Source organism: Trichechus manatus, unplaced genomic scaffold (genome assembly GCF_000243295.1).
Source record: "Trichechus manatus latirostris isolate Lorelei unplaced genomic scaffold, TriManLat1.0 scaffold00072, whole genome shotgun sequence".
Lineage (NCBI taxonomy): Eukaryota > Metazoa > Chordata > Mammalia > Sirenia > Trichechidae > Trichechus > Trichechus manatus.
This window is the reverse complement of record NW_004444008.1, coordinates 3,647,457-3,669,875: the sequence shown is the minus strand read 5'-3', so window position 1 is coordinate 3,669,875 and position 22,419 is coordinate 3,647,457. Positions and strand designations below refer to the sequence as shown.

Sequence of the window (22,419 nt, the reverse complement as noted above, 5' to 3'; positions counted from 1 at the left end):
GAGCTCCAGCGCTCAGCCTGGGCCCGCCATGGGGGTGTCTGATTCTCACCTCTGAGCTGTAGCGCTCAGCCTGTGCCCACCATGGGGGTATCTGATTCTCACCCCTGAGCTCCAGCGCTCAGCCTGGGCCTGCCATGAGGGTGTCTGATTCTCACCCCCGAGCTGTGGTGCTCAGCCTGGGCCTGCCATGGGGGTGTCTGATTCTCACCCCTGAGCTCCAGCGCTCAGCCTGGGCCCGCCATGGGGGTGGCTGACATGGGCAGGAAGAGGCCAAAGGCTCAAAAGGGGATGAACTTCGGGCCCAGAGGGAAGACCGTCTGATCCCGGTGAGGGTGAGCAGCAGGAAGGCCGTGATGGAGGGAAGTCTGACAGTAGAGCAGGTTGGGGAGGAACCTTGTAGGCTGGATGGCACTTCATGGTATTGGCCCCGGCCGCCCCGGCCTGTTGTGTGAGTGTTTAATCAGTAGGCTGTTTGGCTCACCACCCACACTCAGGGTTTCCTTTCTCCCCCAAGGATGAGCGGAGTGATGGGGACTCGAGGTTGGAAAGGAGCCGTAATGGGGGCTGGACAGAGGCAAGGAACTTACAGAAGGCAGAACGTGACACTGGACTTGATTTTGGCAAGAAAATCCTCATAAAGGGGCTTCTGAGACAGACATGATCTAGAGATCTTAGACCCAAGTTGAGGATGCCTGTCTGGGGGGCTGTGAGATCCCATAAGCTGAGTCCCCGGCCAGCAGTCTCCTGTTCAGTCTCGATTTGCCTCCAGGCCTCCTCCTTCTCTGACGGGCAAACACTTTCATGGTACCTTACAGCTCACCTGGAGCCCTGGTGGCGTGGTGGTCAAGAGCTCGGCTGCTAGCCAAAAGGTTGGCAGTTCAAATCCACCAGGCGCTCCTTGAAAACCCTATGGGGCAGTTCTACTCTGTCTTATAGGGTCGCTATGAGTCGGAATCCACTTGACGGCAATGGGTTTGGTTTGGTTTTTTTTTAAGAGCTCATCTAGTCTGTTTCCTGTTCTAAAGAGACAGCTCCAAAGAGGTGGTAAAAGCACCGCATGATGGTGGGATTTAGGCTAACACCAGCTGACCTGTGCTTACTTTGCAAGGGGCACTTTTCTAAGTGTCTCTTGTATATCATCAGCTCACTCAGTTCTCATCTCTCCCCCACTGAGGGCACAGAGCAGGCCCGTGATGGAGCAGGGCCAAGCCCAGGCTGCGGGGGGCCTGGACTGTGGCGCGTGCTGCCCTGCTCTCAGGACACATGATCTCACACTCACCACCTGTGACGAATGAGATCAGGGGCAGGGTGTTTGTCCTCTCTAAGCTAGTCCACTCATCTGCAAAAACTGGGAGCAATACCCAAATCAAGGCAGTGAGAATCACACGTGTGTTACGTGAAGGGCAGCTCAGGACCGGCCTAGCACGGCATGCGTAATACACAGCGGCTCTGTTTCCTTGTTCAAGGTCACAGGACTAGTTGGGGGTAGAACCCACATTCCCGACCTCCTGAACCCTTTCGACTACCCGGGAATCTCAACCTGATCCTAACGCAAGAGAGATGCATCCGCAATGAACTAAATACAACGTACATCTCATTCTCCCTCTAATCAGCTCCCCTCACCAAAAAAAAAAAAAAAAAAAAAAAAACTTTTATTTTTTTTCACTTCTTTTTCCCTTTTTTTTTTTTTTAAAAAAAAAAAAAGCCCCCACGCTAACAAATTATTTTATTATTAACTAAAAGGCTGTTTCTGCAGACTCCTATAATTTATACACGCTTATAACCGCCACGCTGCGGTCCGCCTCTCTGTAACCGCAGCACTGCAGTCCGTTTCTCAGGGCCCCTTAGCATACATCACACATCACTTCCACGAGCAAAATACAGGAGCAGGCAAGTGGGAAGTGAACGCCTCCCTCGTACTCACGAGAGGCGGAAACCAAGGTCTCTAAAGGAGCATGCTGTTTTCATTTTGCGGAGAATTGCTGCACGATGAAACATTTAAGAACAACAGGTGGTATGCGTACGTTCCTTTATTGCACTTGATCCATTCTGTTTCATGTATAAAAATAAGTGTCTATGATACCATATTAAAGTTAATGTTAAATTACCCACTGACCCTGGCACACACAGCATAAGGAACACTACTGACCCTCCCATTCATGCAGGACCCGGCACGTCCGCTCCACAGCCCGAAGGAGTCCACAAGCATAATTCTGCAAAACGGAAAATTCACACCTTAAATTCTTCTTTTTATATAGTCCTATAAAAACACAAGTTCTTTCATTCTCTGAGTTTGAAGTCTGTATTCCTTCTTGTTACCAATGAAGTCCAGTGTTTTGAGAAAATAGTTTTCTTTGTAAATATTCCACCAATTCCAGTCTTGATTTTAACATCTCAATCTCATGATAGGGGATCTATTAGGGGAGAAAAAAGGGCCGTTATCCGTCACAATCTGTAATGCCCTGGTTTTTTTTTTTGTTAACTTGTTTATCCCCTCCGCCATAACAATGGAAGCTCCCCGAGGGCAAGGATCATGTCTGTCTCATCCGCCCTGTATCCCAGCACCTAGAACAGCCCCTGGCACATCATGGGGACTCAGTATTTGCTGAATGAATAAGTGGGCTATCTAAATACGACTCAAACAGGAACGCTGTCCTTGAGGAGCTACAATTTAGTTGGCGAAAGAACATATAAAATAAATACAAACAGTAAGCCTGGTATGCAGAGGCGTGTGCCAAGACCACTGGGGCGCTAGCACTCAGAAGGTGCTGGTGTTTCCGGCAAGGGTAAGGGGACTGAACTCCAGATACTCAGGTGGAGCTGCTGGTGGAGGCACCTCGGGAGGAGAAGGGAGTGGGTCTGGGGGAGGGAGGAGACCACTCAGCCTGGAGCAGAGGGCTGCATGTGCCCGGCACAGACCATGGAGAGCCGAGAATGTGAACATGAAGAGGAAGCTTCGCTTTATCCTGGGAGCAGTACAGGAGTAATGAGGGTTTCTGAGATTAATCTGGCGATGAGCAAGATGGACCGTCATTAAATCAGGGAGAAATTAACGCAATGATGTACAAATGCGGAGAGCAGAGTGAAGCACAGCTTGTGGAGAACGTAGGCATGCCCCAATCCTGGAAAACCAAGAGTCTGAAAATTCTCTGTGTCAAAATACAAGTCAAGAGATTTGTAAAGAAAACATTGAGTATTCCGAAATGCCTGATTAGCAAAGTTGATATGTATAGGTGTAAGAGTCTTGGTCCACTGGGCTGGCAGACCATGTAGTACCCTGGATGGAGTAAGTCTGAATTAGGAATGTGCTTTTGGAAACAAAGAAACGGGAACACTCTACCTGAACAACTTCATAACCAAGGAGCCGTAGGTGTCTTTGTTTAATGGCTTCTTTTCCTAGTAAGTTTTTGCTATTAAAACAAAATCTTTTTGGACCATCAATGCACAGTGCTACCCTGAAACATCAAAGAGAAAAGAAAAAAAAAAGCTTAATTTTTAAAACAAAATATTCACATATGTTTAGTTGCCAAAGTTTATTTGGAACTTGGCTATTCCCAATACCATTTTCAAATAATGAGTGTGTTATACTTTAATCTGTTAAAAAAAAAAAAATACTCAACTAATATTGCTGTTTATAAAATATTGGAAAGAATTTCCAAAAATTCTATGTTGAAAAGTAGTGCTTTAATTTCCAGAATCATGTCTATTTTTTTACCTTTTAAAGAAAAATACATCATTGCTTATGAACCTCAAATAAGTTTTATGACATAGAAACCACAGTTTTCTTTACCTTTTCCGTACATCTTCATCGACTGTAAATGGTAGGACAAATCCTTCTTCATCTAATTTAATTTCAACATCTGGTGAGAGAAGAAAGGAAAAGTCCTCGTGTGATACCCTCACAAATACTATCTTCCTTTACTCCTTTGCTCTGTATTGGTTTCTTCCAAACTGCATTTATCAATAGGGCTGAAGGCTGCAAAGTAATGACCACAACCAAACAATGGTGAGAATTTAACCAGTTGTACGATTACCCAAGTCAGCCTTAAATTAAGGAGGCTCAGCCACAGTAAAACAAGCCGTGGGGTTCTTGGGTTATCTGGGGTATAACAAGAACGAGAACGTTCTCTTTCTCCTTACACGTGGCAGACTCCTTCAGATAGTGAAGACCACCTTTCACAACAGGTTGAAGCAAAATTAGACATCTAAGCAACCTGCAAAGCTCATCACTCAAGCTCCCATCGGCTCCAGGGAGAGGAGGCATCCTGCATCTGACGTGTGGTCCATGGCAGGGGCAGACTCTCCTTCTTCCCCCGGGTGTTCTGCCATTCCTTCGTAAAGAGAGCCCGTTACAGCAGAGGTGCGCAGGGTGACCGCTGCGCCTGTACAACTCTTAAATCCTCCGAGACGGCTTTCTTTTCCTCATCGCTTAGAAAACCCTGCGCGGGGGGACCCGGCTCTCCAGTCAGCACTGCCCAGTAGGCCTCCTGAGATGATGGGAACGCTTCTGTCTGTGCTAATAGAGTAGCCAATGGCCACACACGGCTACTGAGCACGTGAAATGTGTGACTAAGGAAGTGAATTTTGAATTTTATTTAACTGTAAGTTAAACAGCCCTATAGCCACTATGGAAACCCTGGTGGCATAGTGGTTAAGAGCTATGGCTGCTAACGAAAAGGTCGGCAGTTCGAACCCCCCAGGCGCTCCTTGGAAACCCTATGGGGCAGTTCGACTTTGTCCTATAGGGTCGCTATGAGTCAGAATTGACTTGAACAGCAATGGGTTTGATTTTTGGGTTTATGGCCTCTATAATGGAGAGCATAGACCTAGATTACAATAGCAGTAAATTTATTGAGTACTAATTATAAGCACTTAGTGGGTAAGAGGCTGGCTGCTAACCAAAAGGTCAGCAGTTCAAATCCACCAGGTACTCCTTGGAAACCCTATGGGGCAGTTCTACTCTGTCCTATAGGGGCACTATGAGTCGGAATCGACTCGACGGCAATGGGTTTTGGTTAATTATAAGCAGTTAGTACGATGCTGTAGTATCCCATTTAGTACTCCCAAGTCTTTGAAGTTGATGTTCTTACTCTCATTTCACAGATGAGAAGGCAAGAAGAAAAATGTCAAACACATTCTGCTGCTATGTGGCAAGCTGGGATTCAAACCCAGAGTCTTGACCCTAGCGCCCCGATGCTTAGTTACTGTTCTTACCTGCCTTCAGGAGAGGGAATATTCCATTCTGTATTTTGGAGAACTTCTATGGCTAATACGTCCATATATATCTCCAAAGAGGAAAGCACTGCTGAGGTCTGGTAAACAGCAAAACTCCCCACTACTTACCTAGTGTATAGCAATAGGGTGTCAACACTTTTGAAGCAAAATATAGTCTTGCTCCTAGAAGGTCAATCAGTCCAATCATCACAGATTTATAAAGTTGAAAATCCATAGGGGTCTCCAGGGAACAGCATGGAGTAAGAAACGATTTCACTTGATATTTAGGAAGAAGTCTGGGACCCTAAACATTGCACACACAAACATGAAAAAGAAGAATAAGATACAAAACCAGGGCATAAAACTAAGATACAAAATTACTCTACAGGCTTGATACTTTTCCAGGACTCAGGACAGATATCTTTCTTGAAATGATAATGCAGAATATTCTTATTATAGGTCAAGTCTAATAGATCAAAGTACCTTTTAAATATGTTTTAAAAGTAGTCACCATAAAAAATAGAGAAATAAACATTACAACAATGCTGTCATCGTTCCAGAAACATAAATGGAACTCTTAGAATTGCCCTAAGGACCTTAAGGATACCCAACTAAATTTTCAATAATGGAAATATGGTAAGTGACACTTCAATGCAGTGAGAACAGGATAGCTATGCTTGCAAATTGCTTATCCATCCGGAAAAGAACAAACTTAAACTCCTATCACATACCACAGACTATAATAAATACAAGTTAGAGGAAAAATCTGGACATAATAAGGAAAACAGTGTTTTTTAAAAATTAGTAAAGTATTTGTATTATTGCTGTTACTAGGTGCCATCGAGTCTGTTCCAATTCATAGCGACCCCACGGACAACAGAACAAAACACTGCCCAGTCCTGCACCATCCTTATGATCGTTGCTATGCTTGAGTCGGTTGTTGCAGCCACTGTGTCAATCCATCTCATTGAGGGTCTTCTTATTTTTTGCTGACACTCTACTTTACCAAGCATGATGTCCTTCTCCAGGGACTGGTCCCTCCTGATAACATGTCCAAAGTATGTGAGATAAAGTCTCCCCATCCTCACTTCTGAGGAGCGTTCTGGCTGTACTTCTTCCAAGACAGATTTGTTCGTTCTTCTGGGAGCCCATGGTATATTCAATATTCTTTGCCAACACAATAATTCAAAGGCATCAATTCTTCTTCAGTCTTCTTTATTCGTTGTCCAGCTTTCACGTGCATATGATGCGATTGAAAACACCATGTCTTGGGTCAGGCGCACCTTAGTCTTCAAGGTGACATGTTTGCTTGTTAACACTTTAAAGAGGTCTTTTGCAGCAGATTTGCCCAATGCAATGTGTCGTTTGATTTCCTGACTGCTGCTTCCATGGGTGTTGATTGTGGATCCAAGTAAAATGAAATCCTTCACAACTTCAATCTTTTGTCCACTTATCATGATGTTGCCTATTGGTCCAGTTGTGAAGATTTTTGTTTTCTTTATGTTGAGGTGTAATCCATACTGAAGGCTGTGGACTTTGATCTCCATTAGTAAGTGCATCAAGTACTCTTCACTTCCAGCAAGCAAGGTTGTGCCATCTGCATGATGCAGGTTGTTATTGTGTCTTCCAATAACCCTAATGCTGCATTATTTTTCATACAGTCCTGCTTCTTTGATTATTATTAGATACCCTTCACTGTGACTCACAGTTAAGTATGGAGGGCCAGTCAGGGGGACCAAGCCTGGTGAGACTACTTCTAACCATAAACAAGGTGTGCAGTAGTTATGAGAATCGATCTTGATAGTGCTTATACGGAAAATTCACCTCCACCTAAACTGAACTTTACCTCGTACGGAAAGTTGGCCTCCACCTAAACTGAACTTTACCTCGTACGGAAAGTTCGCCTGCACCCGAACCGTACGCGGCAAGTTCGCCTCCACCCGAGCCGTACGCGGCAAGTTCGCCTCCACCTAAACTGTACACGGAGAGTTCGCCTCCACCTGAACTAAACTATATACGGCAAGTTCGCCTCCACCCAAACTGTACGTGGCAAGTTCGCCTCCACCTAAACTAACCTTGACCTTATGTGGCAAGTTCATCTCCACCTAAACCACACCTCACCAGATAACAGTGTCATTTCCTGGTTGGATTAAAAATGTACTCAGCAATAATTTAGGATCTGATCATTACCAAGATTCACAGTTTTATATCAAACAGAAGAACTGATGCATATGAAAAAGATGAAGACGCTCAATGAGATGGATTGACACAGAGGCTACACCAATGGGCTCACGTGAGGATGGCACAGGACTGGGCAGTGTTTTGGTCTGTTGTACATAGGGTCCCTGTGAGTCGGAACTGACTCGACAGCACCTAACAACATATCTAACAGCTTTCAGGGGTGCGACAACCTCTAAAACCTTCATAGTGAATCCAGAAATACTAATATTATACCTTCAGCACTTGACAAAACCTTCTAAGAAATCTCATACAGCAGGAAATTGGTTTTACTAGGACAAGAAAACAGAAATGGGGTGAATTTATCAAGGAAAAGGCTATTTTGTGGCAACTATCATCAAGTAAAAGGCGCACTGGTGGTGCAGTGGTTCAGTGCTCGGCTGCTAACTGAAAGGTCGGCAGTTCGAACCCACCAGGGACAAAGATGTGGCAGTCTGCTTACGTAAAGATTACAGCCTTGGAAACTCTATGGGGCAGCTCTACTCTCCTATGGGGTCGCTATGAGTCGGAATTGACTGGACAGCAGTAGGTATCAAGTAAGTGAAACTTTTGCTTTTTAATGACGTTATTGAGATAGGTCAAAAGAGAAGGAACTTAGAACCTACAGACTGGGAAAAACTTCTGGCTACAACATATCTGTACCTAATAAGGGTCTAATCTTTAATATCTACAAGATACTATAATACCTCAACAACAAAAAGACAAATAATCCAGTTAAAAAATGGGCAAAGGATATGAACAGACACTTCACCAAAGAAGACATTCAGGCAGCTAACAGACACATGAGGAAATCTCACAGTCATTAGCCATCAGAGAAATGCAAATCAAAACTACAATAAGATACCATCTCACCCCAACAAGGCTGGCACTAATCCAAAAAACACAATGTTGGAGAGGTTATGGAGAGATTGGAACTCTTACACAGTGCTAGTGGGAATGTAAACTGGTACCACCACTTTGGAAAATGATTTGGCACTTCTTTAAAAAGCTAGAAATAGAAATACCATACGATCCAGCAATCCCACTCCTAGGAATATACCCAAGAGAAATAAGAATAGACATATGAACACCCATGCTCATTTCAACACTATTCACAATAGCAAAAAGATGGAAACAGCCTAGATGCCCATCAACAGACGAATGGATAAACAAATTATGGCACACACACAAAGGAATACTACGCAACGGTACAGAACAATGATGAATGCACGAAATGTGGCGTGGATGCATCTGAAGGGCATTATGCTGAGTGAAACTAGTCACAAAAGGACAAATATTGTATGAGACCACTATTGCAAGAACTCAAGGAAAGGTTTAAACACAGGAAAAAGCATTCTTTGATGGCTACGAGGGTGGGGAGGGAGGGAGAGGGGAAATCACTAACTAGACAGTAGACGAGGATCAACTTCCCTGAAGGGAAGGACAATACACAATACATGGGAAATCAGCACAACTGGACTGAATCGAAAGCTCAGAAGTTCCCTGGATGCATCCAAACACTCAGGGACAGAGTACCTGAGGCTGGGGCCTGGGGATCATGGTTTCAGGGGACATCTAGGTCAACTGGCATAACGAAGTTCATTAAGAAAATGTTCTGCATCCCACTTTGGTGAGTGGCGTCTGGGGTCTTAAAAGCTTGTGAGCGGCCATCTAAGATACATAAATTGGTCCCATCCCACCTGGAGCAAAGGAGAATGAAGAAAACCAAAGACACAAGGAAAATTTTAGCCCAAAGGACTAAAGTACCAAATGAACCAGAGACTCCACCAGCCTGAGACCAGGAGAACAAGATGGTGCCCAGCTACCACCAGTGACTGCCCTGACAGGGAACACAACAGAGACTCCTGGACAGAGCAGGAGAAAAACGTACAAGAGAAATCAAAATCATGTAAAAAGACCAGACTTAATGGTCTGACGGAGAGGAGAGGAGCCTCTGTAACTATGGCCCTCAAACACTCTGCTAACCCAGAACTGAAACCATTCCCGAAGCCCACTCTTCAGACAAAGATTAGACAGGACTCTAAAACAAAAAGTAATACACGTGAGGAACGTGCCTCTTAGTTCAATCAGATACACGAGACCCAATGGGCAGCTCCTGTCCAAAAGCAGGATGAGAAGGCAGGAAGGGACAGGAGCTGGTCAAATGGACATAGGGAACCCAAAGTGGAAAGGGGGAGTGTGCTCTCACATTGTGGGGATTGCCGCTAATGACACGAAACAATATGTGTATAAATGTTTGTATGAGAAATTAACTTGAGCTGTAAACTTTCACCTAAAAGCACAATAAAAAAAGAAATACATGGCAGTGGCAGAAAGTGCTACTGAATGCCAATTTTTCCCCTCCCTACACCTTAATTTCCTTAATTGTTATTAATCTGTACATCATATATAGACAGATTATAGTTTTCTATTAAAAAAAAGGAAGAAAGAACTTAAAAGATTTCACGGGGGGACAAAAGAAAACCTTTTTTTATGTTTATTTTTTTACCTTATAGAAAGGGCATTCTAGGATGGAGGTTAGGAAAAGCTGTGTCAGTTGGGCCAGACTCAACCTGTCCAAATAGGGTTCTTTACCTGAAATAAAAAGCATCCCAGTCACAGTTCAGTTTGAGCTTTGGTATGCATAGTTAGAGAACATCATGTATGTACAGCATTAACCATCCACTCCAGAAGTAATGTATTTTTATAAGATACTAGGAAATAAACTTGTTAGAATTATGCCCTCTTATTTACCACCAATGAAATCTCACTGACTTCTAAGAACCCAATATCCTAACTACAGAATATAATCTAAAGCGACAAAACATGTTAGTGGAATTACAAAAAATTTCCTTAAACTATGGAGATTCAGAAATTTGATAGATTTGGTAGGCCTTGAATTAAGATGAACAATACCATCCTCTCAAAAAATAAGAAATAAAAAGTTACAGTTGCCCTCTCATCAGAGACTGTAACATGGTGGGTATTACCACCGCTGCCACGACATCCCCATAAGAACACTGAGCTCCTCAGCTAGGGAAGCAGTCTGTCCACCGGAAACCACTTTCCTCCCTCAACAGAATGTGCTCGCGTTCTTGACCCTGCGCTCACGGCATCTGCCACTTCACATCTCTGTATTCAAACTGTTTTGGAAGAGAAATAAAGAGAAAGCGCTGCTCATTGTAAAAGGCGCAGACTTGTTACTTTTAATTTTCCCTCTCACAAGTTATAACCAACTCACCCTGCAGCTGCTGAAGGAAATAAGGGCTAAAAATTTTTGCCATGAAGTTGACTGGATGGCGTTCAATCAGCGAACACGAATGGAGAAGTTTCAGTAGCGTCTTGGGTGGGAAATGATTGAAGTGAGTGACCAGCATGGTTTCTAGCTTCCTAAATAAAGCAGGGGTGTTTGGGGGCAAATAATTGAGTGTGCCAAATGGTTCGATTAACTCAGAAATCTGATGAGGTGAGAATTTTTCTGAGTGGCAAACAAAACTTTCTGCCACTGCATTCAAGATGGGTTTTGAAAAAATCAGTTTTTTACTGCAGTACTTGGTGATTTTGCTGACAACCTCCGGATTCAAAGCGAGACAGAGTGCAGCTACGTGTTGCTCGAGGGCTCTTGTGAAAAATCTGTCACTGTACCCAAAGTAGATGAAAGCCTCTAACACGCTGGCCAGCTCTCCGCTAGTGAAGCGAGGGATGTACCTCACCATGTACTTGCCCAGTTTTATAACCAGAGGAAGCGCCTGCGTCTGGTCGAGGGCCACGAGGGCACTGAGCACCTGGCTGATGGACTTAGGACTCAGGCTGTAAACAACTGACAGGGTGAAGCTGTTGATCTTACTGAGAAACGCCTGGTGTTGGTCCACTTTCTCAGGACATGCCTGAAGTATTCTATAAATGGCCACGACATCCTCTGGGGAAAACTTTTCCAATTCTTCACCTTGCAGTTGAGCTATAATCTGTTCTAGCATCACACAGCCAGGACCCTGCAATTTAACCAGACTTTCTCCGAGAATACAAAGATGGTGGACCTCCAGGCCACCCTTCTGGAGACGGTTCTGGCATTCTGCCACCAGGTTCTCTAACAAGCTAGTCTGAGGATCTACATGTGACAGAGTCAGGGCTTGCAAAGCTCTCACCAAACCAGTGTTTGTCAGAGTTGGAGCTTCCCGTTCCAGCCGAAAGCATAGAGCCTTAAAGACGTGATTGTCCAGGATTTCTTCTGGCAGCCTTCCAGCATCATCTTTCTTTCCCACCTCCCAGATCCGCTGTAAAGCTCCCGCTGCCCCACTGTCAGGCAGCGTTTCCAGCGTGCTTACAAAACTCAGCACTTCTTCCGATGAAGTGAAGTCGTTCAGCCTCCTGTAAAACATCTGTTCATCTGCGTGTTTAATGTTTTGTTCAAGCCTGTCCCAATCGTGCACTCGAGGGGACACCAGCTGGCCAGCTGGCTGAGTCTTACTTCCGTTTTCAGAGTGGAAGTTGTTCCAGCAGGGGTGATGGGACCTGACCCTGGAGGGGGTTGGTCGCAGTGCAAAGAACCAGTAGCACAGATGCTCCCTGACTGCCTGGTGGATGTGGCTCACAGGCTGACTCCTCAGAACGGCCAGGGCTCTGTGTATCTGGAAATCACACAAGTGACAAAGGTTCCTCCGCAGGCCAACTAAAGCCATATCATCAGCTTCTCAAGGCCTCTTGATCTATAACGAAGTTAAAGAAAAAAACACGGTCAGATACATCGAAAACATGATTTCACTCAGCATTGGTGTGCACAAAACTGAGGCTGAGTACCGAAAAACGTGGTTAATAAAAATCCCACTAAAATATATGACGAGGAGAGCAGGATCTTACATCCCAGAGCCTAGACAAATGGCTGCCATCTAACAATAACAGCTTTCATTTGCCAGGCACTGTTGCTAGTGCTAGAGTAAACGGTTTGCGCTGGACTACTAACCTAAAGGTTGCCAGTTTGAACCACCCAGTGGCACTGCATCAGAAAGGCCTGGTGATCTGCTTCTGTAAAGATAGCAGCCAAGAAAATCCAACGGAGCAGTTCTACTCTGTAACACGTGGGGTTGCCAGGAGTCTAAATTGATTCCACGGCAAGTTGTACATGCTTCATGAACATTAATTAATCCTCCCAACAACATGATGAACGAGGGCCTTCCATCTTCATTTTAAAAGTGAGAAAGTGAAGCAGAGAAGTTATTTTGCCGAGTTGACACAGCTAGTAAGAGGCAGAGGTGGGATTCAAACTCAGGCCACCTAGCTCTTGACCACTAGGAAAAATTGCCATTGAGGTGATTTTGACTCATAGCGACCCCATGTGACAAAGTGGAAGCACCCCATAGGCCTTCCTAGGCTGTAATCTTTATGGAAGGAGATCACCAGGTCTTTCTCCCCCAGAGTTGCTGGATGGGTTCAAACCTCCAACCTTGCCATTAGCAGCCAAGCGCTTAACCACTGAACCACCAGGGCCCCCTCTTGACCACACCCCCTAAATATTGGTTGAAATAAGGGATAGCATTTAGTTAAAAGTATATCTACTAAAAAGTGGCAACGGGTAAATGGTCACATTCTGGACAGGCGGAAGCAAGGCATGGGTAAAGAAAGCGTCTACCGGCCCGGAGGTGTTGACTTTTCACAGGAGTTGGGTTTGGGTTAGGACTGAGGAAGGATGGGGTCAGGCTTGGCAAATGGAAAAAACAAAGAGCAATGACGAGTGAAGTGGGGGCAGCCGGGCCAGAACCGAGCCGAGCCCCCTCTGGGGACCTGGGAGAGGAGCCTGCAGAACACGGCGCGGGGAGTCCCGCAACCCACACCCGCACACGCAAGGCCCCTTGGGAACCGGCGGATCCCGGAGACCGCACCCAGGCCGGACACCTCACAGCCGGCGCCCACACACCCACGACCTCCCGGGAACGGGAGGACCCCGGACCCCGCACCCACGGCCGGGCACCCCTACGGCCGGGCACCTCACACCCACGACCCCCTGGGAACAGGCGGACCCCGGACCCCGCACCCACGGCCGGACACCTCACACCCACGACCCCCTGGGAACGGGCGGACCCGGACCCCGCACCCACGGCCGGACACCTCCCACCCGGTGCTCACACCCACGACCCCCTGGGAACGGGCGGACCGCGGACCCCGCACCCACGGCCGGGCACCCCTACGGCCGGGCACCTCACACCCGGTGCTCACACCCACGACCTCCTGGGGACGGGCGGACCCCGGATCCCGCACCCACGGCCGGGCACCCCCACGGCCGGTGCTCACACCCACGACCCCCCGGGGACGGGCGGACCCCGGACCCCGCCCCCACGGCCGGGCGCCCCCACGGCCGGTGCTCACACCCACGACCCCCCGGGAACGGGCGGACCCCGGACCCCGCACCCACGGCCGGGCACCCCTACGGCCGGGCACCTCCCACCCGGTGCTCACACCCACGACCCCCTGGGGACGGGCGGACCCCGGACCCCGCACCCACGGCCGGGCACCCCCACGGCCGGTGCTCACACCCACGACCCCCCGGGAACGGGCGGACCCCGGACCCAGCACCCACGGCCGGGCACCCCCACGGCCGGGCACCTCACACGCGGCGCCTCCAAACCCACGGCCCCCTGAGAGCGGGTAAACCCCACTCGCATCCTCACACCCATAGCCGACGCCCCCAAACCCACGACCCCAACACCGGGTCCCGGGGAGCTGCGCTGCGGCCCGGAGCCGCGGCCTGAGAAGAGCTGACGGCCGAACCCGGAGCCGCACCTGGCTGACACCTACCGAGTTCCGCCCGGCGAGGGACGAGCTCAACATTCGCTGCCCGCGCGAACGCGGCGAGCATCTAGGCATGCGCGGCGGGGAGGTTTTTCCGGGCACCGCCCCCATGCCCTGCTAGTTGTGATTGGCTCCGACTCCCGGAACGAGTTTCCTATTGGTTCAGGTGCCAAGCATGCGCACTTCGGAGCGTTCCCGGCTGGCAACGCGCAAGTCAGGCCCTCCGCTGAGCAGGTGCGGGTCCCTCGGCGGGCAGGTGAGGTCCCTAGGCGGCTCCTCTCCCCGACACCGCGCAGGTGAGGCCCTCGGCGCCAGTCCCGGCCTGGTTCCCGCCCCCTCGGGCTCTGGGGTGGCTTGGGCGGCGCTCTCCGGCCGCCCTGTGGCCTCCCCACCCCGGCGCGTCGTTGGCTTCTCTCAGAAGTAGGAGCCTGGAACTTTGAATGAGGTGGGCGCCGCTCCTCCTTCCCGTGTTTCCCTCCGTGTGCTTTTCAGGACTTGAGTCAATGCAACTGGGGGGCGCGGGGAACGTGGGGGTGTCGGGAAGGGGCGTGCTCTGAACTCTGCAGCGTTCCTGGCAAGCCTTGGTGACTCCTGTCCCGCCGGCTCTCCGTGAGACCTTGGGCCGGCCAGTGCCAGAGACACGTGGCGGGAACTACCTGCCCCACAAGGTGGTTGCAGGAGTTAAGGAGGTTCTGGGCCGTGCAAGTGGTTTAACGCTTTGCTTGCTGCTCACCAAAAGGTCCATTCCAATCCACCCAGGGCCTCCCAAGAGAGGCTTGGCAATCTGTCTACTTACGGTTAAGTACTAAGCTGCCAAGCTGAAAGGTCTGAGGTTCAAACCTACCAGCAGCTCCACGGGAGAAAAGGCCTTGACATCTGCTCCCGTGAAGATTACAGCCCAGGAAACCCTATGGGGCAGCTCTGCTCTGTCACATGGGGTTGCTATCAGCTGGAATTTACTGGACAGCACCCAAGAACATCTATTTTTGAAAGGTCACAGCCCTTGAAAACCCCATGGAGCACAGTTCTACTCTGCACACATGGGATTGCCATAAGTCAGAATCGGCTTTAAGGTTTGGTTTTGGAGAGATTAAGGGTTAACCCTCTGAAGCATCTGGAACATTGGTTGGCTACTAGGAAGTGTTCAATGTTACCTAAAATAATAAGCGATGAGGTTTTCATCGTTATATTTCTGCAGTGCTTGGTCATCTCTATATGTGTGGTGTCTTCACGTTATTCTTTGTCATTTACCCATTCGTTTGTTTAATTTACTAGCACATACTGTATTCCAGGACCTATTGTGGCCCCTAAGGATATCCTATAATTTTGCTTTTTAACTTGTTACCTAACAATTATTTTACCTGTTAGTTTCTTTGTGGCTTAATTTGTCCTTAGGTATAATTGGCCGGGGGAGAGGGGGGAACATTGCTGTCAAGTTGATTCTGACTCATAGCGACCTTGTACAACAGTAGAACTGTCGCATAGGATTTTCAAGGAGCGACTGTGGATTTGAACTGCCAGTCTTTTGGTTAGTAGCTGAGCTCTTAACTATTACCAGAGGGTCATAAAATGGTTGGTTGCTCGTTTGTCAAAAGCCAAAGTTTTGGTTTGTGTTTCCGTTTAAATCTGTCAAACCTGACAGTTCCCAGGTTTAGGCACAGTGAATGAACATCGAAAAAAGTCTGTGAGTGACCTTTACTGTGCTCCTGGTTATGTTTTCGGGAAGAACATATGAACTAGTAAAATGTTTGAGTGGATTGGAAGTATATACACATATATATACATGCACATATACACATGCATATATACACATGTATGTATATATGTGATACTGAATTAAATAACAGATGAGAGTATTGTTTCAATTAACTGTGGTACTGTGATTAATTTGTTTAGCACTAGGATCAAACAGAAACCAAGAAGCCTACAATTTTAATGAAATTTTTACTTTTATCTTTTTTAAAAAAAGCAGCAAAAAGATATCCAAGGTTTGTGAGTACTGACTGCTGTGTTCCAGATATTGTTTCAAGTGCTTCCCACATATGAGGTCATTTGTTGAGAGGGTATTATCATCTTCGTTTTGAGCATAAGGCAGCTGAGGTGTAGATCAGTGAAGCAGCTTGCCTAAAGGTACAGCTCTGAATGGCAGAATCTCGCTTCAAATCCAAGTAGTCTGACCCCAGAATATGATTCTGAACCATGGAATTTAATCCCTTATTCTCTTGTGTGTCAGAGTAGAACTGCTCCACAGGATTTTCAAGGCTGTGACCTTTCGGAAGCAGATCACCAGGCCTTTCATCCCAGGTGCCTCTGGGTGGATTCTAACCACCAACTTTTTGGCTCGCATCCGAGTGCTTTAACCACTGTGCCACCAGGGCTCCTGCCGCCCAGGGCCCCTTTGTTAAAGCTTATGAGGGACTTAATCCCTGCAGGCTGTTGCTGCTTCCCTAAAAAGGGACTCCCTTTTCCCACAGTGCAGCTGTCCCAGTGATAGTATGTGTCTTGCAGGGATGAGGAGGTTTCTGTTACTGTACGCGACACAGCAAGGTCAGGCAAAAGCCATAGCAGAAGAAATCTGCGAGCAGGCGGCCACACATGGGTTTTCTGCAGACCTGCACTGCATCAGTGAGTCGGACAAGGTAAGAGCTGCTCCTCTGCGGGTGTTTTCTGTCTTATGCTTGGAAAAGAAAGTGACGTGTGTCAAAGTACAAAGTAGGACGCTAAAAGCACCAAAGTGCTTTTCTTAAAATCGCCAGAAATTTATTTTATCAGCTGTATTGTCAGTTTCCTGCTAGTTTTTTATTACATAAAAATGTCCATTTGAATTGGGTGAAAGATTCTGAGAAACCAAAGCAAGTAACATTGCTCACTTTTCTCTACTATAAATTGAGTAGCATATGCATATATTATCTCATGGGGTGACTGTGAGGGCAAGTGAGGTACGTGAGAAAGTGCTGCAGTGCCAGGGGTGTGTGTGTGCGTGTGTGCACACGCACTGCAACTCATGATCCCTGTCCCCCATGCGTTTTCCCAGAAGAAAGACCTTGTTAGAGTTCCACCAGGTGAAGGACTGCCTGCCTTCTTGTCTGGGTTACCTAGTGCTGCTATAACAAATACCACAGGTGGAGGGCTTCAACAAAGAGAAGTTTATTCTCTCACAGTCTAAGGGGCTAGAAGCCCAAATTCAGGGCGTCAGCTCCAGGGGAAGGCTTTCTCTCTCCGTTGGCTCTGGGGGAAGGTCCTTGGCATCAGTCTTCCCTTGGTTTAGGAGCTTCTCAGCGCAGGGACCTCAGGTCCAAAGGACACGCTCTGCTCCCGGTGCTGCTTTCTTTGTGGTATGAGGTCCCCTGGTCTCTCTGCTCCTTATTTCTCTGCTCACTTGTCTCTTTTATATCTCAAAAGAGATTGGCTTAAGACAGTCTAATCTTATAGATTTCATCAACATAACCGCTGCTAATCCATCTCCTTAACGTCACTGCTGCTAATCGTCTCATTCATATCATAGTGATAGGATTTACAACAGACAGGAAAATCACATCAGGTGACAAAATGGTGGACAGTCATACAATACTGGGAATCATGGCTTAGCCAAGTTGATACACGTGTTTTGGGGGGGACACAGTTCAATCCATGACATTCTACCCTTTGGCCCCCAAAAGTTCATGTCCTTGCCACACGTAAAACACATTCACCCCATCATATCATAGCAAAAGTCTTAAATCAACTCCAAGTCCAAAATCCAAAAATTCTTCCTCGTCTCTGAAACCTAGAATACAAGTTATCTACTTCTAAAGTACAATGGTGGAACAGCTGCAAGCTAGACATTTCCATTACAAGTGGAAGAAATTGGAGGAAAAGAAGGGATAACAGGCACCAAGCAAGTCAGCAGAACACATTACATTAGCCCTCAAGGCTTTGAAAATAATTCTCTGTTCTCAGAGACCATTTACACAATGACCTTGCCCTCCAGACTCTAGGTATTGGCCACACTGTTCGGATTCTAAGTGGAGGCCCCTCGGCCCTGAGCTTCAGCTCTGTCTTCCAGGCCCACTGTCACAGCAACTCTGCTCCCTTGGCTTTAGGTGCACCTTTTGCTTGGTCCATCTGAGTGACGACGCCACCCTTAGGAACTCCAGAGGCCATTGCTCACCCTTTGAGACCCCAGAGGTCATGGCCATACCTTTTGAGACGGAGGCAGCTTGGCTTCCTGTGTTCCTTATCTCTTCAGCTTCTGCTTCCTGGTTCCTGGGCCTCATGCCCGCGTCTGCCCTGCAGGGGCAAGTGTTCCAAAGCTCTGTAGCTCCTCCAATAAGTGCCTGTAGGCACCCCACTCTGCCAGGAAGCCTTCTGCGCACAGGCACTCAGCTGTCTCTCTCTCCATGGGTCGGCTCCAGCGCTGTCTCTTGCTGGTCTCCTGGTTCTGCTGCTTCCGGTTCTCTGCTGCTGCTTCTCGCTGTCTGCTCCGTCTCCAGTATACCAGCTCTCCTCGTTTCCTTCTGAGTCCTCTACCCATTCACAGTTTCAAAACCACTTCCACATTTTAGGTATCTGAGCAGCGTCCTACTCTTGGTACCAAATTCTGTCTTAGTCATCTAGTGATGCTATAACAGAAATACCACGAGTGGATGGCTTCAACAAAGAGAAGTTTATTCTCTCACAGTCTAGGAGGCTAGAAGTTGGAATTCAGGGCGCCAGCTCCTGGGAAAAGCTTTCTGTCTCTGTCGGCTCTGGAGGAACGTCCTTGTCATCAATCTTCCCTTCGTCAAGGAGCTTCTCAAAGCAGGAAACTTAGGTCTAAGGGATGCGCTGTGCTCCCGTCACTTCTTTCTTGGTGGTATGAGGTGCCCTTGTGTCTCTGCTTCTTGTCTCTCTGCTCACTTCTCTCTTTTATATCTCACAAGAGATTGGCTTAAGACAATCTAATCTTGTAGATCTCATTAATGTAACTGCCGCTAACCCATCTCATTAACGTCACTGCTGCTAATCATCTCATTCATCTCATAGTGATAAGATTTCCAACACACAGGAAAATCATATTAGATGACAAAATGGTGGACAGTCACACCATACTGGGAATCATGGCCTAGCCAAATTGATGTACATATTTTTGGGGGACACAATTCAATTCATGACACTTCTTGTTTGAAATAAAATTTAAAGGAGAAGTGTAAGAGTCTGAGGAGACTCAGCTTCTTAAGATCAGGGACTGTATGTACTCTGTGTTCAGGCTCTGCAGAAGTTCCTTCCTGAGGGTACACAGGCTCTGTAATAGTTCTGTTTTCTCCTGGTTATCCGGATTCAGATGACCCTGTGTCAGACAGTTCAGGCTGTAACAGAGATGACCTGCTGACCACTGAGTCGTCAGAAACCACCCTGCCAGTACCCACTCACTCCACTGTGGGGTTTACATTAGTTTTACCCGGAGAATTTGGTCTTAGTCCTGGGTCCCTGAGAAATGACTCTAAGCCTTGGAATTTCCTGAGTAATTAAAGTGTTTTTGAAGAGAGGAGCCCTGGTGGCCCAGGGGTTAAGAGCTCGGCTGCTAACCAAAAGGTCGGCAGTTCAAATCCACCAGCCGCTCCTTGGAAACCCTGTGGGGCGGTTCTGCTCTGTCCTATAGGGTTTCTATAAGTCGGAATCAACTCAGTGGAAACAGGTTTGTTTTTATGGTTTTGTTGTCTAAGAGGCCTCCAGGCCACACGTGAGGGTTTGTGCTGATGAGGTGGGGCTGGCCTGGCCAGAGAGACCAGCAAGCGGCCTGGCATTAGCTGACCTCAGGAGAGGTGGGCTGATTCCATAACCACGATTACCTAATGAGTCTCCAGTAAAGGCTCTGGACACGGAGCTCCCTGGGCTTCCTGGTTTGTGAGACGTTGGTGCCCGTGGGATGGTAGTGCGTCCCTTTTTGGGACATGGGAGCTCCACATTGGGAACCTTCCCGGACCTCACCGTACGCGCCTCTTCGTTTGTGCTCTTTTTTCCTACAGGAAAGTGAGTTCTGTGAGTCGGTCCAGCAAATTGTTGAATGCAGTGGAGTGGTGGGAACCAGCGGCTGAGACGTGAGGGGGGCTGGGAACCTCTCAGCTTACGGCTGGTATCCTGTGGCAGTAGAGGGAACCCTCAAATTTGTAGCCAGTGGGTCAGAAGAAGTGAGGGAGCCCAGGGGCGGGACCTGAGCTTGTGGTCGGCATCCTGAAGGGATAGAGGGAAATCCTGAATTTGTAGCCAATCAGTCATCTCTGCGGGGAACCCCAGGGAACTCAGGTTTGCGGCCGGTGTCTGAAGTCCTGGGCTTACTTGACAGTCTGGAGGAGCGTGTCCTTTAACCTGTGAGCTCTGACCCAGCTCGGGGTGCTTAGGGTCTGAGGCACCTAGTGTCCAAACAGAAGTGACAGAATAGCAGGGGCCTTGATTGATGTTGATGATTATTAACCCCTCAGTTAGAATCAGAAAAAGTGGATTTGATTTTTATCCTCACACACGTTCACGGTCTTGTCTGTCTTGTCACACATCGAGTTCAGAAGACTAGACCGTCAACAGCACAGGTGAATTGTAAACCCAGCTCAAGGAAGGAGACCTACCCAAGTTTCCTTATGAGCGCTGCCTGGTGACTCCAGGTGAAGTCAGTTACACAAAAGGGGATGTCCCCGAGGACAGCGCCACGGCCCACACGCAGGCAGTGTCATTATCCTGTGGTAACTTGATTTACCTTGTGGGAGCCAGATGATGGGATAGAGCCCAAATCCGTCCCACTAAGCAAACAAAGCCATTGGCATCAAACGGCTGTTTGAAATAGGTAAATTTGGGAGAGAATTAGTGGAGAAACTTCATATATCAGACTTGGCAATACCAGTGATCTCATTTACAGTTGATACTTTCCTTGGCTGTCTGGAACCCTCAGGGGATAAGGAGCCGGTCTCCAGAGCCAGCTCCCCGATCGTGAGGATTACCGCTTCTAGTTTCCCAACTTGAGCCCTGTGCCCCGTGCAGTCCAGGTGACCGGCTCCGTTTGGTTTTGTATTTTGCTGAAGATTCCAGAGATGTTGTGGTTTCAGTGCCCGAGTCTGCCAGAATATCTGTTGTTCCCTTCTTATCTTCCATTTTAATCCTGATCACCTGTGTATCTGTGCACTTCTTTTGTAGTTGTATTCATTTTGTTGTTGTTGAGAAGATACACAGCAAAACATACACCAATTGAACTCTTTCTACATGTACAATTCAGTGACCATTCTTACCTTCCTTTTCCGAGTTGTTCCTCCCCCGTTAACATAAACTGACTGCCCCTTAAGGTTCCTATCTAATCTTCCCAGTTGCTGTTGTCAGTTTGATCCCAGATAGATAGTTCTTAAATGAGCATAATGCTCAAGGCAGATCTTTTTTTTTTCTTTAACTAGTTAAGCTAAATTGTTGTTTGGTTTTAGAAAGACTTCAGGAGATCTTTGGTTTAAGGTTTAAAGATTTATCTCAGAGCAGTAGTTTTAGTCGTTCATCCAGCCTCCGTGGCTCTGGGAAGTCTGGATTCCGTGAGAATTTGGATTTCTGTTCTGCATTTTCCCCCTTTTGATCAGGATTCTTCTATAGTCTGTTTCTTTGTTTCTTTTTTGAAAAATCCCTTTGCTTGCTTTTTTTCCTTTGTCATGGAAAGCTGTTCCCACTGAAGCAGCTTCTTTTCCTCCTTGGCAGCTCATCACTGTGCATAGTCTTTGGCTCTTAGCTGGGCTCTTCTGTGCTGGGGACTTCTTCCGTGGCTGTTTCTCCCCTTTCTAAAGACCGTGTTGGTTTTTTGTCCAGGGCGGTGGGTTTGCCTGGTTGTATGTAGTTTCCAAACTGTCCCACAGGTCCAAGGGCACTGAAAGCTGGGCGTTGCTGCTTTGACAGTACTGTAAATAGCCTTACATGTTAGCGCTCATGGTAACACTTGACTCAAGATACAGTTGCAAATAGTTGGTTTATCAGTCCCGTCTCCCTCTAATTTTCCTGGAAATGGAAGGGTAGACTAGATGGAAGCCTGTGGTGGGGCCCGCCTCTGCTTCTCGGGTAGCACACGGGGAGAGGGAAACGTTAAACCCGCTGACCTCCCAGTGACCATCAGCAAAGTGCGTGCGTGTGTCCCACTGAGCATGTCCTGTACTGGACGGCTCGACCCCCTCTTCCGCTGGTTACTGGGCTGGTCACTCAGGCGTGCATCTCTGATAATGTGCTAAG

The 22,419-nt window shown here is 47.5% G+C and overlaps 2 protein-coding genes across 3 annotated transcripts in view; one reads left to right on the top strand and one right to left on the bottom strand.

The window, feature by feature from the left end:
- Window positions 1-2,038: 2,038 nt before the first annotated feature.
- FASTKD3 (FAST kinase domains 3) lies at window positions 2,039-12,239 on the bottom strand. 2 transcript variants are annotated; one of them, XM_004380270.3, is made up of 6 exons: window positions 10,673-12,239; window positions 9,941-10,026; window positions 5,344-5,518; window positions 3,791-3,860; window positions 3,341-3,455; window positions 2,039-2,414 (listed from the first exon to the last, which is right to left on the bottom strand). In XM_004380270.3, exons 1-6 carry the CDS (start codon window positions 12,108-12,110, stop codon window positions 2,316-2,318), a joined length of 1,983 nt encoding a protein of 660 aa, XP_004380327.1. In that variant the 5' UTR covers window positions 12,111-12,239; the 3' UTR covers window positions 2,039-2,315. The 2 variants fall into 2 exon arrangements, with proteins under 2 accessions (XP_004380327.1, XP_023590584.1); XM_023734816.1 differs by lacking the exon at window positions 2,039-2,414 and having other exon boundaries at window positions 2,896-3,455.
- Window positions 12,240-16,602: 4,363 nt separating this feature from the next.
- Window positions 16,603-22,419, top strand: part of MTRR (5-methyltetrahydrofolate-homocysteine methyltransferase reductase) — a 32,591-nt gene continuing 26,774 nt past the window's right edge. The window contains exon 1 of the mRNA XM_004380269.2: window positions 16,603-16,853. Within this exon, the coding sequence (XP_004380326.2) occupies window positions 16,710-16,853 (144 nt within the window). The 5' untranslated portion in view covers window positions 16,603-16,709. The remainder of the gene's footprint in view (window positions 16,854-22,419) is intronic.

Bases quoted from the DNA above. Each gene is read 5' to 3' on its own strand.
- FASTKD3 (XM_023734816.1), bottom strand. From the start codon at position 12,110: ATGGCTTTAGTTGGCCTGCGGAGGAACCTTTGTCACTTGTGTGATTTC. The intron at 3,861-5,343 runs GTAAGTAGTGGG...TTCTCTCACCAG, and splicing joins ACCCTATTGCTATACACTAG to ATGTTGAAATTAAATTAGAT. The intron at 3,456-3,790 runs GTAAAGAAAACT...TTGATGTTTCAG, and splicing joins GATGAAGATGTACGGAAAAG to GGTAGCACTGTGCATTGATG.